The 17,184-nt window shown below is 36.9% G+C and overlaps 1 protein-coding gene across 2 annotated transcripts in view; it reads right to left on the bottom strand.

Annotated features, from left to right (window-relative positions):
• Positions 1-1,619: 1,619 nt before the first annotated feature.
• The window catches only part of Bmp5 (bone morphogenetic protein 5), a 124,344-nt gene continuing 108,779 nt past the window's right edge, over positions 1,620-17,184 (bottom strand). Inside the window, exons 5-7 of one of the 2 annotated variants that reach the window (XM_036193844.1) lie at positions 9,563-9,639; positions 5,809-5,919; positions 1,620-1,769 (exon numbers count right to left, since the gene is read on the bottom strand). In XM_036193844.1, the coding sequence (XP_036049737.1) occupies positions 1,620-1,769; positions 5,809-5,919; positions 9,563-9,639 (338 nt within the window). The remainder of the gene's footprint in view (positions 1,770-5,808; positions 5,920-9,562; positions 9,640-17,184) is intronic. The other variant, XM_036193845.1, reaches the window with a different exon arrangement.

The raw sequence follows: 17,184 nt of genomic DNA, 5'->3' as shown, positions 1-17,184 counted from the left end.
TTTCTTAACCTCTAGTCTTAACCTCAATGATATACTATTAACTTATTAACTAAAAATATATTACTTAATGTATCCCCCAATATAGTCAATAACATATTTTCTATACTGTAAACTGTGTTTTTAAAAAAATTGTAAAATATCTGAATTACAAACAAGCCACAATGTTTGGAAATTCCTAATGGTGGACTTCTGTTCAAAGGCTATGGATGATGGTTAAGAAATGGTGCTTTACGAATATTTTCAGTCAACTGTTACAAGCCTCACCATGCAGCTAACAGCAGCAGAAAGTGATCAACCTGAAGACCCGTTCCTCAACAAGTCAGTGTGTGCTGAAGACCTTAGTTACCAGTAACCATTTCAACAAAGACAAAATAAATTAACACAAGAGAGAAGAGCATGCGCACACACATACACACACACTTTGACAATGCTCCAGAACCTTCCCTACTGTCCTTATTCATGCTTGGAAGAAGGCTTTCAAAATCCCTTTGTAAAATCAAGTTTGCACTAAGCTTATTCTGAAAATTATGAAAAATGGCTTTTAGTTGCTTTAAAACGGCAATTCCATCAAAGCCATTCAGTGATTTATTTTTTTTCCTTCAGTTTAATTTCAATGGTTTCACCCCAAATAAAATCCTTTGCATCACATCAACCAGCAAAGTCTATTATAAAGGCAAGTGAATGGGAATGTCTCTGTTGGCATCATCCATTCCAACACATTTTATGCATGAAGTGACTCCTGTATATGGGGAGGGAAATGGAGTACATGCAAATATTTCTTTACTTTGGACTAAGTTTTAAACAAGGAAAAAACAACACTGTAGCAGCAGTGTTCTAGACAATGGCCAGGTAAGATTCATCTGAGGTAAGGTTGTACTGTGCTTTTTAGTGTGGGTTTGGAAACTTGTGGACATAGTCTCAAGCCTGTTTCTGAAGTTTTGACCTTCTTGCAAAGAAAAAAAAAAAAACTTTAACCCAGAAGCAACAAGCAGCATGCTCCTAGAGTTGCACCAATTCCATTAATGAGAACAATTCAAACAATTATGCAGTCCTTCAGTTCCTGTGTCCTGCCTACCCTCTATTTATTCAAATCCAGTTCAACATTTTACTTTAGCCAATAAAGCTTAAGTGCTAAAAGAAAGTATCCATTAGCCAAGCAATGTTTGGTTTTTTGTTTTTTTAGTTTGGGTTGCTAGTTTTTAAAACTTTATTTCTAAATACTTTATTTTAATTTTCATTGGTGCAATATAACCAAATGTATTAATTTCCCTTCAACAACATTAAACTGTCAAAGGAGTTCTACTTAATATCAGAAAATTATTTGTAATAATATTGGGGAAAATGTTGACATAGAATTAAGCTGGACTCAGCACACCCCATCAAAAGTTAGAGTAGGAGTCTATTATATAATTATAGGAACCTTTAAAATAGATTTTACTAGTGAGGAATCCAAAAGAGAATATATATTTTCAAATAAATAAAAAGTATATATACATAATATTGTACATAGAGAGATGAAATCACCTGGGCAGATTTTAAGAAAGTCCCCAATTATCTGCTTTTTTTTATTACAGTCATGAAAATAATACAGATCAGTTTTGTTATTACCACAATTAGTTCTAGTGGCAGCCACATGAACGTACTACCATGTTTCTGTATTTCTTCAAAATGACATTGGAACTGTCGTCAAAGTACAGAACAGAGATGGCATTTAGCTTGGTTGGAGCACAACAAGGCTTGGGCACGTGGTCCGGAAACATCAGGTGTACCTGGAAAAGAAAGCAAGTAAAAAGGAAAGATGTGTCTTTTGGAGAAATGGGGTAAACATTCTATTTACAGCTTTAAGAATCCAATGCTTCTATCATGACTATCTGACAAGCATATTCACCATCTGACTCCTGTGTATAATAGCAATGACTGGCAATCGGAGGGCTGCTCAACAGGATGTACTCTCCATCAACAAGCCCTAAGAATCAAACTGTTCTAAGTAAGTATTGGGGCCTTGAAACGCAGCCCAACAGATAAGGCAAACTGTGTGTGGAATATTCAGTGGAATTTTTCGGGGCGGGGGGAGAACATGACACTTAGCACTACCCTGCTTTAACTGAGTGGGTATCTTCTGTGTACACTACAAAAATAACAGAGGCTTTGGGCTCAAGTGAGTGCAGACAGAAAGTTTTAAGTCTGCAGGATATTGTAATAGGACAGCTAAACAATGCATCGCAAACATTGTGCCAATTCTTACTCCTACATGGTGAAGATAAGCTAAAAACCACAATGAAATAAAAATCTATTCTTGTTTTGCCTGCACTCAGGACCCTTTTTCTTCTACTGGGTTGCCATGTACAGCCATGATATGAGGGTGTGTTCCCAGTCTCATTAGGCCATGTTTGGTGGATATCCCTGGGAGGCCTTTCTTTTTTAAAGGGAAACAGAAGAGGGGTTGATATGGTGTCAAGAGGGAGGTAGGGGAAAGGACTGGGAGGAATGGAGGGTGGGGGAGCTGTGGTCAGGATGTAGTGTATGTCAGAAGAATAAAAATCTAAAATGAATCTAGTACTTGTTTTAGAGCAACGATTTCAACTCTTCTTCATAGAATTTTCTCTGGACTGACAGGAGTTTAACACCATTTTCCTTTCCCCATATACTCCTTAGAAAACTGCCAAAATGCAAGTTGACGCTGAAGCAAGGGGTCCAGATAGTTTGCAAAGTGAATATCCATTCCCTTAAAAGACTAAAAATGTAGCTATATGGAAAAGTGAAGTGGTTAAATAAAAGCTTGGTACTCATTTTAACCAGCCTGGCAGTTTGCCTGTAAGTTATAATTGAGCTAGAAGCCAGAACATGGTTCCCACCTACTCTGGCCCTTCCCCCAAAGGAGTTTATGGGAAGTCCCCAAGATGAGCCTTAAGGGAGCTACAAAAAAGCAAACATAGCCTCTTAGAGTTTTGGCTTCACAGTGTTCTGGCTGAAATGATATAGGAGGCCTGCATGAGAGCAAAAACATCAGACAAAAGAATGACTCCACATGAACTTGAAATTTCCAAAGACCTCACAAAACTAAAAGTTGGAAAGCTTTTCTGGATTTGAGATGCAGTTTATATTCCTCATCAGCTTTATCTCCCACAACCCTCACAGGCATGATTGATAACCCCCAGGTTTCAATGGCCTTGGCAGCCTCAATAAGCAGCCACTCCAAACAAAATGAATTGTTCTTGAATGATTCTTCGAACGTATTAGTCACAACATGCTCTTCTTTAACAAAAACCATGCCTGTCCTCTCTTTCAACGTCCTTCATGGGACAAATGTAAGAATATTCACAGTACCACAAATGCTAAAATCACATTTGCCCTCTGAGCTTGAGCTTTGCAATGATGTGTCTTCTATAACAGGATAATATGCAACACAGAAAACAGGTCTTCCAATGTCACATGAGGACTTCTTTTTGTTTTCTCTTTGATACCACTTCCAGACTGTAGCCTTAAGAACTCAAATGTTGTATTTATAAGAAAAAGCAAATAAGGAAAGAGGAGTATTTGACGAAGGATTTTTTTCCAAACAGTATTAATGCTTAGCCTGAGGGAACTTTGCCATATTGGATACATATCTAAGAAAGCAAAATTCTGCTTTCTTAGTCAGGCATCATTACTTTAAAAACAAAAACAAAAACAGATCAAGAATTTTGAGAAATCAAGTAGCATTATTTCACAACTAAGCTGCCTTAGTTGGGGTTTCTATTGCTGTGATGATGCTTCATGACCAAAACAACCTAAAGAGAAAAGTGTTTATTTCAACTGACAACTTATAGTTCATCATCCAAGGAAATCAGGGCAGGTGTCTGGAGGCAAGAGCTGAGGCAGAGGCCATGGAGAAATGATGCTTTCTGGTTTACTCCCCACAGCTTGCACAGCCTGTTGGCACTCAGTACCATCAGCCCAGAGGAGACCAATGATCTGAGCCCTCCCACATCAATCATCAATCAAGAAAATGTACTCCTGGCTTAGCCATAGGCCAACCCGGGGGGAATGGGGCAGGGCACATTTTCTCATTCCTTCTTCCAAAATGACTCTAGCTTGTGTCAAGGTGGCACAAAACTATTCAGCACATAACCAATAGCTGTTCCTCTCTGTCACTACATATATAGTGATCATGACTGTCTTCAAGAGGAATCATCAGCATACTTCTCAGTCTACCAGTAGAGGTCTAAGAACAGTGCCCTTGCAGAACCTGTCTGCTCCTCATTGCTCAAGATTACTAACCCATAATAAGAAATCTTTGTGATGACATGAGGCATTGCTGACTCTAATTATCCCCAGGAATTAACTTTATGCTCTACATACTGTCATTAAAATAGGCTACCTCATGAAAAGAATATTTGTGGGGTTTTTTTTGTTTGTTTGTTTGTTTTTTGAGACAAGGTCCATCTATGTAGCCCTGGCTGTCCTGGAATCCACTCTGTAGACCAAGCTGACCTCGAACTCAGAGATCCAATGGACTCTATCTCCTAAGTGTTGGAATTAAAGGCATGCACCACCACTGCCTGGGTGAAAAGAATATTTTATATGTAGCTGACTATTAAAATGTTTATTTTCTTTCTTTATTCTCCTCTCCCTGGTTTTATTTCTAATTTTTTTTTTTTTTATAAAACTCATGCTTACCCACCATAGACAAGCACTTCAGACAAGCCAGGAGAGTCCACAGCATTTTAAGTCAAGAGTGATACCAGGTAAGCATCAAGGAATTCAAGTACTAGATATGTCTATTTATATTTATATATTATATTTTATATTATATATATATGTGTTTATATTATTATATTAATGTGAGTTCTTATTTAGAAACTAGCTACTCTGTCCACCAGCTTTCAAGTTTAAATGGATTCGAGGGGAAAGGTAAACTTTGGAGGTCAAATACAAAATCTAAGAGTTTGCAGCAAAGGTTGATAAATAAGCCTTGCTTGCATGATAGGGTTGTTCTGCCATCAGCAAAAGAACTCCACTTCTATCAGGGCTTTGTGGTCCTACAATTGTGTTCTCTACTTTTTCTCCTTGATACATTATCATAGTTTTCATGTTAACCCAGACACTACACAGCAATCCTATAACATAATCTAGTGCACCTCCTAGGAGACTGCTATCTTCCAGAGATTACCCTCTACTACATCAATATGTCAAGAGAGGTTGGATTGTGTTCATTAAAGGGAATCCAGTCATAGATCCCTGAGTCAACATTTCAGTCTTGAGCACAGGAATATGTTGAGGTTACTAGAAAATTAATCACTGCAAATATTTGGAAGTATGGAAGAAGAAAAGGAAAAGATAATTTTCTTTTTAAAAATGACAGAAAAAAAGAACTGAGAAGGAAAAATCAATAGAAATTTTTCTACTATTTGTACATTATATTCAATGACTGTAATACCAATATATATTTAGAACTTGCTTGAAATAATTATGTCAAAAGCTCTCAGCTGAAGTTCAATGCAGTTGTTATTCAATGTTTAGCAAAGATGACTAGTGAATTCTAGTTTAAAACTCATCTTGCTAATCACTGTGGAGTGATGAAATCTGTACAGAGTAGCTACTTTATTTAATACTTCAGTTTTCCCAGCTGAATTTGTCCCAATTCTGAGACCAGGGTTGTTGATTTAAACCAATCTGAATTTCTTACTGTACCCACCATTGTTACCCCCAGCTACAAGTTACAAAGGAATTTAAGAACTTGAGGTTGATAATTAAATTTTCTTTAAAACAAACCTCTACCGTGTTTGTATTATAAACCAGTTTCTATACCGTAAGCATAGAACATACCAGAGTCTGGACTATGGCATGGTTGGTGGCATTCATATGAGCATTAAGTGGAAAAGAACATTCTCCATCACAATAAAATGCAGCATACCCTTCTGGTGCTATAATCCAATCCTGAAATGTACAAAGTCAAGAGAAATAATATCAGATGAGTGGTGGTAAAGACAGATACTCCTTCAGGAGACATTCTACCTGAATAAGTTCCTCTCTTAGTCCAACCATTATTCTAAAATCCCAGCTTCTTCTACATCCTTTAATTTTTAGTTGACATTTACAACAAAAGTTTAAATATTTTCACTAGAAATGGTCATTTCCAATTTCTCCCAAGAGGTTAGTATATAAAACAAAGTATACATTAATCATTCTGTGTTTGAGAATAAAACCAGGATCACAAAATAGCATTCTAAATATTGTTTAAACTGGAAATGATTAACTCCGGGGCATTCAAGTGAACCAGAAAATGCAGAGAGTCGATGAAGTCCTGAGTGCATCTGTGTTGTTGATGTGAGCATGGCCATGTCAAGGACTCCAGTGACTCAGACACATGGGAGTGGCAAAGCCTTCCCAGGGTCAGGCTCAGAGGAATGGCAAGCCTTCCCCCAGTCAAAGTATAAATGTTGACAACATGTACTGAAAATATCAGCTGCAGCTTCCTCCTCCAGAATGACCGTAGCTGTGATGGCTCCGCTCCAGAGACGCCCCTATCAAGATCAGTTAGCCCACCTCTCCTTCTTCATCTGTATATACAAAGCACTGAGTTTCCTGGGTGCTGCTGGTACATCTCCATCAGAGCACATGACCCATCTGATCCCACCTTTTCTGTTTGTACGTCTGTCACTTATTCATCCCAGTCACTCTAATCAGGTCAATACCAAAGCCCTGCAGGCCAAGGCCTGTGGTATCCAATGTGGGTCCCTGACTTCAGGGAACTCACATCAGGGAAGCAAGGGAAAACTACAGTGACTGGAGCAAGTATGCAATGAAAGGTAAGGGAGAGAGCATTTGTGTACAATGGGTGTAAACCACAGGATGAGCAGGCTCTAGAGACAGTTGGGTGTTTGTGCTCTGAAGGAATTTGGAGGAACCATAGTAATAAGGTAAAAGGGTAAAAACATTACAACTGCATCAATGTTTAGACTGTGTTCAGGAGACATGCCCAGATACTCATACTGAGGAAAGGAACTATGGGGATGCAGTCTCCCAACCTGTGGTGGAATTGCACCTTAGGTCTGGGTCGCAGCAAGGTTTAAGGAGAGATAAACTCACTCCTTGACAGCAAACTTTATTTAGGCCTAGAGATTTGGAGGAAGATATTAAAGGTTTTAACTACTTTCCTGTGTTTGGGTGACCTAATCCATAGAATCAAAACCAAATGTTAGAAGAGGGAGCATAAGACCTAGGGTTGAGAAATAACCCAGCAGTTATATTTCTGATACATCTAGTGTTATGCCCATGAAGATAAGCCCAGTTCAAGGTGAAGCCAGCTGGATCTATCTATCCATCCAGTGCTTCATCACATCTTTCCATACCTGTTTATATTAATGATTCCCTCAATTTTGTCCTAATGAGCCCCATTCAACTATTTGAAATGGGCTGTGACTTTACTCAAATGTGTTTCTCCTTTATCATCCCCTTAGGTCATTTTTCTTAAAGAGACCTGGAGAGCCATTCTGCTATGGAATGGTACCCATGTTAAACATGAACAAGTAGAACTCCTAGAATTTGAGGCCTCCATAGAACACAACAGCTGTCATCACCCATCCCCACTGAGAAACTGTAGTGCACATAGTGGGTCCCTGGCTATGCTCACTGAAGACATTGCTTGTTAGACACCACTCAAACACATAATGTTAGTGGCCTTGATGTCATTCAATGGACCACTAATGGCTCCACATAAGTAATAATACAGTGTTTTGGCATTCATCCAGTCTCCAGCTAGACAAAGGATATTATATGGAACTATGGAAATTGGCATCTGTCACCAACTTTTTTAATATTACCAGTTGGTCATTTCTGACATCAGTGTAGATAAAGGAGGGTTGCATCCAGATATCAGACTGGATTTGATTACCACAGCTTACCAACACATATGTGTGACAGCAGCTCTTATAATGAAAGCAAATATAATTGGGAATTAGTTAACACCAACCTCTAGCATGCTTGAACACACAATAACAATACTGTAGATATGGCCCAAATTCATTTGCAGAGCCTAGAATTGCAAAAGGCTTATGGCCAGATTGTCTCCACAGCTAATATTGCAAAAGTGATCCTTGATGAGATTCAAGGCTCCAATCTCTTTAATTTAGTAAAGCTTTCCATGTTGTTTGTGTTGGACATGGTGGCTGTTTGTTCCTCCTTTGTCATCATTACAGTCTGGCGTTGAGCATTGCAAACAAACCTGGGACTAAGAGTGAAGACACTCTGAACATCTAAGTAATAAGAAAGGGGAAGATATTCAGAGCAGATGAAGTCCAGGGTGAATGTATAGTTTTAACATGAGTGTGGTTTTGTCAAAGACCCCAGTGCCTCAGACTCTTGGGAATGGCAAGGCCTTCCCCTGGAGTAAGTACAGATGTTGACAGTGTGTGCAGAAAATATCAACTGCAGCTTCCTCCTCCAGGATGACTACAGCCTGAGTTTTCTCCCCTCCAGACACACACACACACACACACACACACACACACACACTCACACTCACACTCACACTCACACACACACACACCTAGATTAGCTAACCCTTCTTGTCTCCATTCCCACTTTATATAATAAAAGCACTGAGTTTCTGGGCTACTGCTGGTGCATCTTCATCAGGAGCACTCAGTCCACCTGATCCCAGCTTTTCTGTATGTGTATCTATCATTTGAGTTTAATATGAGTTATAAGTAAAAGAAAAATATTTTGGGCAATCCTGACTTATGATTTAAACTTTATAGTTGGAAATTCTATTTCCTAGACAGAACTGTGATCCTAATGTAACTAATGTAGACATCTATACTACCTTAAAAGTTCTGCAGGTGCTATGGAGATGATTCAGTGGGTAAAAGAGCTGGATGGGAAAGCATGAGGACCTGAGTTTGGATACCCAGTACCCAGATAAAAGTCTGGGAGGTGAAGAGCATGTCTTTCATGCTTGCTTATAATCCCAGGATTTTCTACATTGCAGCAGGAGATACATGACAATCACTGGCCTTTGCTGGCAGCCAGCATACCCCCAAAGACAATGAGCTCCAGATTCAGTGAGAGATAACTATTTCAAAGAGTAAAGGTAGAAAGTGATAGGGCAGGACAGGTGATGGTCTCTTGTGGCTTGAATACATGCTCACAGATATTTACATGCATGTGTGTGCAAAAATAAATTAATTAATAAATGTTTATTATATGCAGGGCATGGTAATACATGCCTATAACCCCAATACATGGGACACTGAGGCAGAGGGAGTATTCACAGACATTGGGCTGCATAATGAGACTTTGACTCATGCAAAACAAAAGACTTGAGATAGTTAAAGAGCAGTATTGCTTTTATCCATTCTTAAATTTAAGAATGTTATATTTCCCTAGATGGCAGTTAAACCCAACTCATTATGTTCCAACAAGGAAATAATAATAAAGAAATGAAAATGACGTGTGTGCACCACATGCTGAATAGTCTTCAAAGATGATTATTATAGTGGACCAATTACTAACAAAGACTATGACTTGCTAAGGACTTAAGATAAAACAGAAAAGAAACACATAGATTAAACAATCTTACCTGCCATCCCAGATCCCGGAAACTCACATAGAGCTCATGCTTCTTGCAGGCCTGTTTTTGTTCACTGGTATTATAATCTGCAGATTAAAGAAAACCCAAAACTTCTGTTTGAAACCAATGACTGCCTTTGGGTATAGAGGTATACAATTTCTGTTATGAGATTATGAACAAGGTTTCTGGAAGAGATTGTATATGTTAAGCATGAGTTTGACTCTTAACTGAGAATTTTGGCTGTGTCACTCAGTCAAGTTACTTTTGTAGAATGTAGGATAGTATTTGCTTTATACAGTTCTGAAAAAACATTCTATTGCCACCTATATGCCAGGCATAGGCTGGTGCTGCCATCCACAGAGTACCAACTATTAACTGTGTGATCATTCATTAATTCAGTCACATCAGTGGTACTTCCATGAATATGCATATTCATACAATATTTTCTAAAGAGGAGCTTTCAGAGAAGATGCCAGTGTCTTTGGAGATTTTATTTAAATAAGTATCATCAATATAAGATACCCTATTTGGAGTTTCTGAGCAGCACTCAAAAACATGTCCACTTTTAGGCGTCTTCATTCATGGCTAATGGAAGTATCCAGGCAAAACTCAATCAAACAAAAAGCTCAGGAAACCCACTCCTTTTTCCTTTTTTCTCATGTCCAATCTATCAGGAAATCACCCACACAACTTTCAAATAGATTTCAAACCCACTTGCTCATTCTCTCCATCATTGCTCCTGGACCAAAACACCATCACTAGGCAAGATTACTTAAGTATGCTGAATAGTACTCTCCCCCTTTCCTCTTGTACCCCAAGTGGGCTTTTATCAAATTAATTATGCGTTTGTCTGAAAGAAGCCCTGCTATGGTTCTAATACCACCAAAGTGAAATATCTGCACAATGGCTAGAAGCTTGGTGTGAGTGGGACCCAGTACCCCTCTCACTCATTTCCAGTAATTCTTCTCCTCCTTCACCTCATTCTAGCCATAACCACCGCTTCCTGTTACACACACAGTTGAATTTAGACTTCATTTAGGGTCCTTATGCTTGCTGTAGCCTTTTCCTGATATTTTCTTGCCTGGACATCCACATGGCTAACTGCTGTATCTTTCAGTATTTTTTTAAGCACCATCTTGGAAGGAGTCTTCCCTAACTAGCACATTTAAATACTATAACTCTGATCCCAATAGTCCTCATTTCTCTTACCTTGGTTAGGCTGATTTAGTGTTTCACTTACACTTTGGGAAATTCTCTGCCATTATTTATTCATTACATGCATTACTTCTTTTTTATTTTATAATTTAATTTAATTTTATATATCAGCCACAGATTCCCCTGTCCTCCCTCCTCCCACACTCCCCACCCTCTCCCCAGCCCACCTCCCATTCCCATCTCCTCCAGGGCAAGGACTCCCCTGGGGATTCAGTTCAATCTGGTAGATTGGGTCCAGGCCGGTCCAGTCCCCTCCTCCGGGGCTGAGCAAAGTGTCCCTGCAAAGGCCCCACATTCCAAACAGCCAGCTCATGCACTAAGGACAGGTCCCGGTCCCACTGCCTGGATGCCTCCCAAACAGTTCAAGCTAATCAACTGTCTCACTTATCCAGAGGGCCTGATCTAGTTGGGGGCTCCTCAGCTATTGGTTCATAGTTCATGTGTTTCCACTAGTTTGACTATTTGTCCCTGTGCTCTTTCCAATCATGGTATCAACATTTCTCAATCATACAATCCCTCCTCTTTCTCACCGATTGGACTCCTGGAGCTCTACCTGGGGCCTGCATTACTTCTTATCTGTATTGCCTCCATTGAATAAATACTCACCAAGACAATCTGTTTAACTCTGGTTCATTGACATATACCAAGTATGAGAAATAATGATTGATACATAATATGCATTTCATAAATATCTGAAAAATTAATGAACTTATTTTCCATAGTTTCCATGAGTAATTTAAGACAGAGACATTGTTTCTATTATATATTTTGCAATGTATTCAAAATATTAAAAATTCTATAATTTTTTAAAAAGTTAAATATAAATGTAAAACTCTAATCTTGCCTCTGAAATAAAGGAAAAGTATCTCAAAAATACAAAACTTTACAGAGCACTTTTTATGTTGTCTCTGGAATTTGCTCAGTTTTTACAAATATCATTCTAAAAGATTTTTATTATTTATTATTGTGAAAGAAGGAAAATTAAAAAGCAATATAATTTACTTCAAAGAGAGCTTGTGCGACTGTTTCACCTTCCAACTTAATGATTCAACTGCTAATGAAGGAGTCTCACACCAGGGACAAAATGGTGATGCAGCTGTCTTTGTGATTACCGCAAATTGTCATTTGTTTGATGTCAACTTAGAAAATAAAGTAGTAGTTAAAATTTGAGCAGAAAATTTTCTTCTTATGCAATAATTGAATAAATATATGTTAATAGTAAAAAATGAATAAAATTTGTTTTAAGATTATGTCCTATTGCTTTCAGGGAAGTTTCTACATTAATCTGAATAATACCACCCAACAATTCTATTCAGGCAGTGGGAAAGTGTTTTTAACAATTAACATTCAATTATATTACAAACACATACATGCACATAGATAGATAGATAGATAGATAGATAGATAGATAGATAGATACATACATACATACATACATACATATATACATACATACACACAAAGACAGATAGGCAGGCAGACAGACAGACAGAGACCACATGTATGGTTTTTAGAATTCCATGTTTATAAAATAAGAAAGTGAATAAAATTAAAAGCCCAAAGATCTCATTTAATTAATGTAGTTTCATAAAGACTAAGTGAGATATATATTATCTCACATAAATGTAATGAGTAATTAAGTTTATAATGGATTCTTGTTCCAAGAGTCTGATGTCATGGAGAGTTGTACCCATATGCTTACTCTGTCAGAAATAAAAATTAATGGTTACTGAGTGAAGTAAATATTTTAGCCAAATCAGCAAGGTCTGGAGTTAGGTGCATGCTCAATAGTTGGCAAACTAAGCTGCAGGAAAAGGGGCAAGGGAATTATGTTTATAGCTTTAAAAATAGCAATTGGCAGTCCTTAAGAGATTAAATGAAGTGGACATAATTCTACTGTTGATGAACAGGTCTACAAATGAAGTCATGTGCCCAACTCCATTCTGCCTACAGCTGCTTGCCAAAAATATTGACCTTCTCCTGGACTCTCTCCCTCTCCTTGTAACTCATCAGACCCCATATTCACTAGGCCAGGCCACCTGGCATGAAGACACATGTAACCTCTTTGAGTCCCCTTTCACAACAACTTCCAACTCTAATCACCATGGGAGCAGTTTATACCATTTCCATCCTTGAGGCTCAAAAAGGCCTACACATCCTGTGCACTGGCCAAGACTGGTGAGTCTGCCTGACCTTACCCTGTCTGTCAATTAACCAATTCCTAGCCCTAAGCCTGAACTCCCAAACAGAGCCTGGCCTAGCCTGATGAGCCCAATTTACATGTTTCCTAACCTCCAGGTTCAGGCACAACCTAGGCACCAGCCTAGCCTGCTGTGTCCACATCAGATCCACAACCAACAGGAGAAGATCACATGACCAGATCTCATATTAAAAAAATAATAATACAAAGGCTCAAGACACTTTACACCCTCCCCTGAAATCCACCAGTCCTGTTAGAAATGTTCTCCATCAGTTACATAGATGAAACCCAGGACACAGGAGCTAAAAGAAAAATCACAAACTTTATCAAAGAATTCAAGGAACTGAAAGAAGACACAAACAGCTCAGTGAAACTAAAGAGAATAAACTCATAATAAATACTAATTACCTGAGGGATATGAAAGAAAATACATGCATAAGTCTGAATGAAATGACTGAATTCAATGAAGAGATAGAAACATTGATAAGAACTCAAGCTGAAATGAAGATGTAACTGAAAAACTAAATAACTCAACTGAAAAAAAATCAAAAGATTCTGAAAACAGAATGGATCAAGCAGAAAACAGAACATTGGGACTTGAAGATAAGTGAAGGAACTAGAACAAGGAAGCAGAGAATATTAATTTTTTAAAGCATGGGAAAGGAACAAGCTGGAAATGTGGGACACCATCAAAAGACAAAATCTTCAAATTATAGGCATAGGTGAGGGCGAATAATCACAGGTCAATGGCAAAGACCAGATCTGCAACAAGATCATATAAGAACTTTTATAAAATATGGAAAAGCATATCTAGCCATAGAAATGCAAGAAGTACACAGAAGCCCAACTAGAAAGACCAGCAAACAGAACCCAAACAACTAGATAAGACCAGAAAAGACCCTGTGACAAATCATAATTTCATCACTAAATATATAGAAAACAGAAGTATTCTTAAAAATTGTAAAAGAAAAACACAAGTCACACCTAAAGAAAACCCACTAGAATAACAGCTAACTCCTCAATAGAAACTTTTAAACCTAGAAGAACTCGGAGCAATGTATTCAAAATTCTAAAAACCACAATTATCAACCAAGATTACTGAACCCAGCAAAACTATGTACCAGAGTTGAAGGAAAGGGAAAAGCTTTCCATGATCCAAATGGGCTAAGACAATTCATACCCATCATACCAACTCTAAATAAAACATAGGAAGAAATACTGTGGACTGCAGAAAGGAGTGAACATAACCAACAGACTGTAGAAACTCCTCTAATTACTGAAACAGAAAGTATGATTTAAAATAGCAAAAAACAAAATGACTATGATCAACACCTACCTTTCAATAATAACTTCACATATTAATGGCCTTGGCTCTCTAATCAAAAGACAAAGGCTGTTTGGATGGAAATCCATCCTTCTGTTGTCTCCAAGAAACTCAGCTTTAAAGAGAGTTGCCACCTTAAAGTGAAAGGATGGAAAAGGGGATTCCAATAAAATGGGACCAGGAAACAAACAGGTGTTGCTCTCCTAATATCTGATAAAATAAACTTCAAACTAAAACTTATCAGAGCAGATAAACAAGGACACTTTACTCTTCTTAAGGAAACAATTAATCAAAAAGACATTGGAATCCTAAGTATATATGCACCAAACTCTGGTGAACACAATTTCATTTTTAAAATTACTACTAGAATTAAAGAAACAGATTAACATCAAATCATTAACAGTAGGTGATTTTAAATATCACACCTTCTCCAGTGGATAGGTCATCTGAACAAAAATAAATAAATAAATAGAAAAACATCAGAATTAATTGATATACATCAAATGGACATAACAGATATCTACAGAATATTCTACCCAAACACCAATGATTATATATTCTACTAAACAGGCCATGGAAGTTTCTATAATATAGACTACATTCTGAGACACAAAAAAAATCTTTAAAAATTAAGAAAATTTGAAATAACTCCCTCTGTTCTATATGACCATAATGCAATAAAACTTAAGTAGACAGCAAACAAATCTTTAGTAAGTCCACAAACTTGTAGAAATTAAAATCTTGTTTTTGAATGATGAATGGGTCAAAAAAGAAATCAAGAATAAAATAAAAAAATTCCTGGCTCTAAATGAAATGAAAACACAACACAATAAAACCTCTGGGGCACATTAAAAGGAGCCCTAGGATGAAAATTTATAGCTCCAAGTGCCTACATTAAAAAAAAAATAAGAAAGACCAAAAAATAAATGATTTAACAATGCAACTCAAGAATCTGGAAAAACAACAAACCAAACCCAAATCCAGTACACAGCAAGAAATAAAAATCAGAGCAGAAATTAAAGAAATAGAAACAAATAGAATAATTCAAGAATTCAATGGTTCCAAGAACAGGTTCTTTAAAAGAAAGTAAGCATGATGTTTGGTCCAACTAACTAAAAGAATGAGATGATCCAAATCAACACAGTCAAAATTAAAAAGAGAAACAACAGACACCAAATAAATTCAGAATATTATATAGGAATATATTAAAAACCTGAACTCCATTAAGTTAGAACCTAAAGAGATGGAAGAATTTCTAAATTCATCCAAACCACCACAGTTAAAACAAGAAGAGATGAACAACCTAAACAGAACATATGAGGAAATTGAAACAGCAATACAAAGGCTTCTGACTTTAAAAGGCCCTTATACAGCAGAATTCCATCAAATACTCAAAAAAGATCTATAGGCAATACTCCTTAAATAATTTTTAAAAAAACAGGAACAGAAAGAGCACTTCCAAATATTCTACAAAGCCAGTAGACTCTGACACCAAAACCAGGTAGACACAATGAAAAAAAAGAAAACTATAGTTCAATAATCCTGATGAACATGACTCAATAATTTTTAGTGCCATACTTGAAGACAAAATACAGCTATATATTAAAAATATTATTCATCATTACCATGTTTGCCTTATCCCAAAGATACAGGTTTGAATCAGCATGCATAAGAAAATAATTGTAATAAATCACATAAGTAGACTTAAAGACAAAAATCACATGGGAATTTCAATAGATGCAGTGATCGATTATGGACACATTCCAACTTATAATTGACTCAAAGAATATTAAACAACTAGAAAGAAACACAATGAATGAGATAATAAGATCTCTATAACAAAAACTTTAAATCTCTAAAGAGATTGAGAAAAACATTGTAAAATGCAAACACTTTCCATGCTCGTACATTTGTAGAATTAATATTAACATTGGCATTAATATTAATATGTGATAATTATGTGTACATAACTATAACTATTATGTTATTTGTAATATTAATAATATGAAAATGAACATTGTTTAAAAACAAATTATAGATTTGGTGCAATCAAAATCCTCATCTCATTCTTGACAGAAATTAAGAAAAAAATCTACCCCTAAATTTCATTTGGAACCACAACAGACCCCGGATAGTCAAAGCAATCCTAAGCCAAAAACAAAACAAAACAAAAAAACAAAACAAAAAAGAACAAAAAACAATGCTGTAGGCATTACCATTACAGATTTCAAATTGTATTACAGAGCCATAATAGTAAAAACAGTATGATACCGACACAAAAAATGGACATGTAGACTAATGGAACAAAATAGACTCAAATGTAAGTACATGTAACTATATCCATCTGATATTCAACAAAAAAAAAAAAAATGACCAAAAAAATACACTGGGGAAAAAAGACCATCCTCACCAAATGGTGCTGGAACAACACAATGTCCATATAAAGAAAAGTGAACTCTGACCTGCATTGTCGCCCTGCACATAAACCACCTCCAAATGGATCAAAAACTTCAATGTGAAACCTGAAACACTGAAAGCTCTGGAGGAAACATAGGCAGTAAGTATACCACAGGGTGCAAATGTAAGAAACAAACATCTGAAAAAGACTCAATTTGTCCAGGAATTCGGGCCAACAACCAACAAGTGTAACATCATCAAACTGAAATGTTTCATCTCACCTAAAGAAATAATCACCGAATGAAGAGGAAACCCATAGAATCTTTGCCAGCTGTACATCTGACGGCTGGGTTAATATCCAGAATATACAACAAACTCAAAAAATCAGAGTCAAATCATGGACAACAAACAGAATTTGCAGAAGAAAAAGTAAAAATGGTTAGGAGATATCTAAAATAAGTTCATCCTTAGAAATCAGAGAAATGCAAATTAAAA

This window comes from Onychomys torridus, chromosome 7 (genome assembly GCF_903995425.1).
Source record: "Onychomys torridus chromosome 7, mOncTor1.1, whole genome shotgun sequence".
In the NCBI taxonomy this organism is placed as follows: domain Eukaryota; kingdom Metazoa; phylum Chordata; class Mammalia; order Rodentia; family Cricetidae; genus Onychomys; species Onychomys torridus.
The sequence above is the reverse complement of the archived record's forward strand: the minus strand, read 5'-3'. Positions and strand labels throughout refer to the sequence as shown.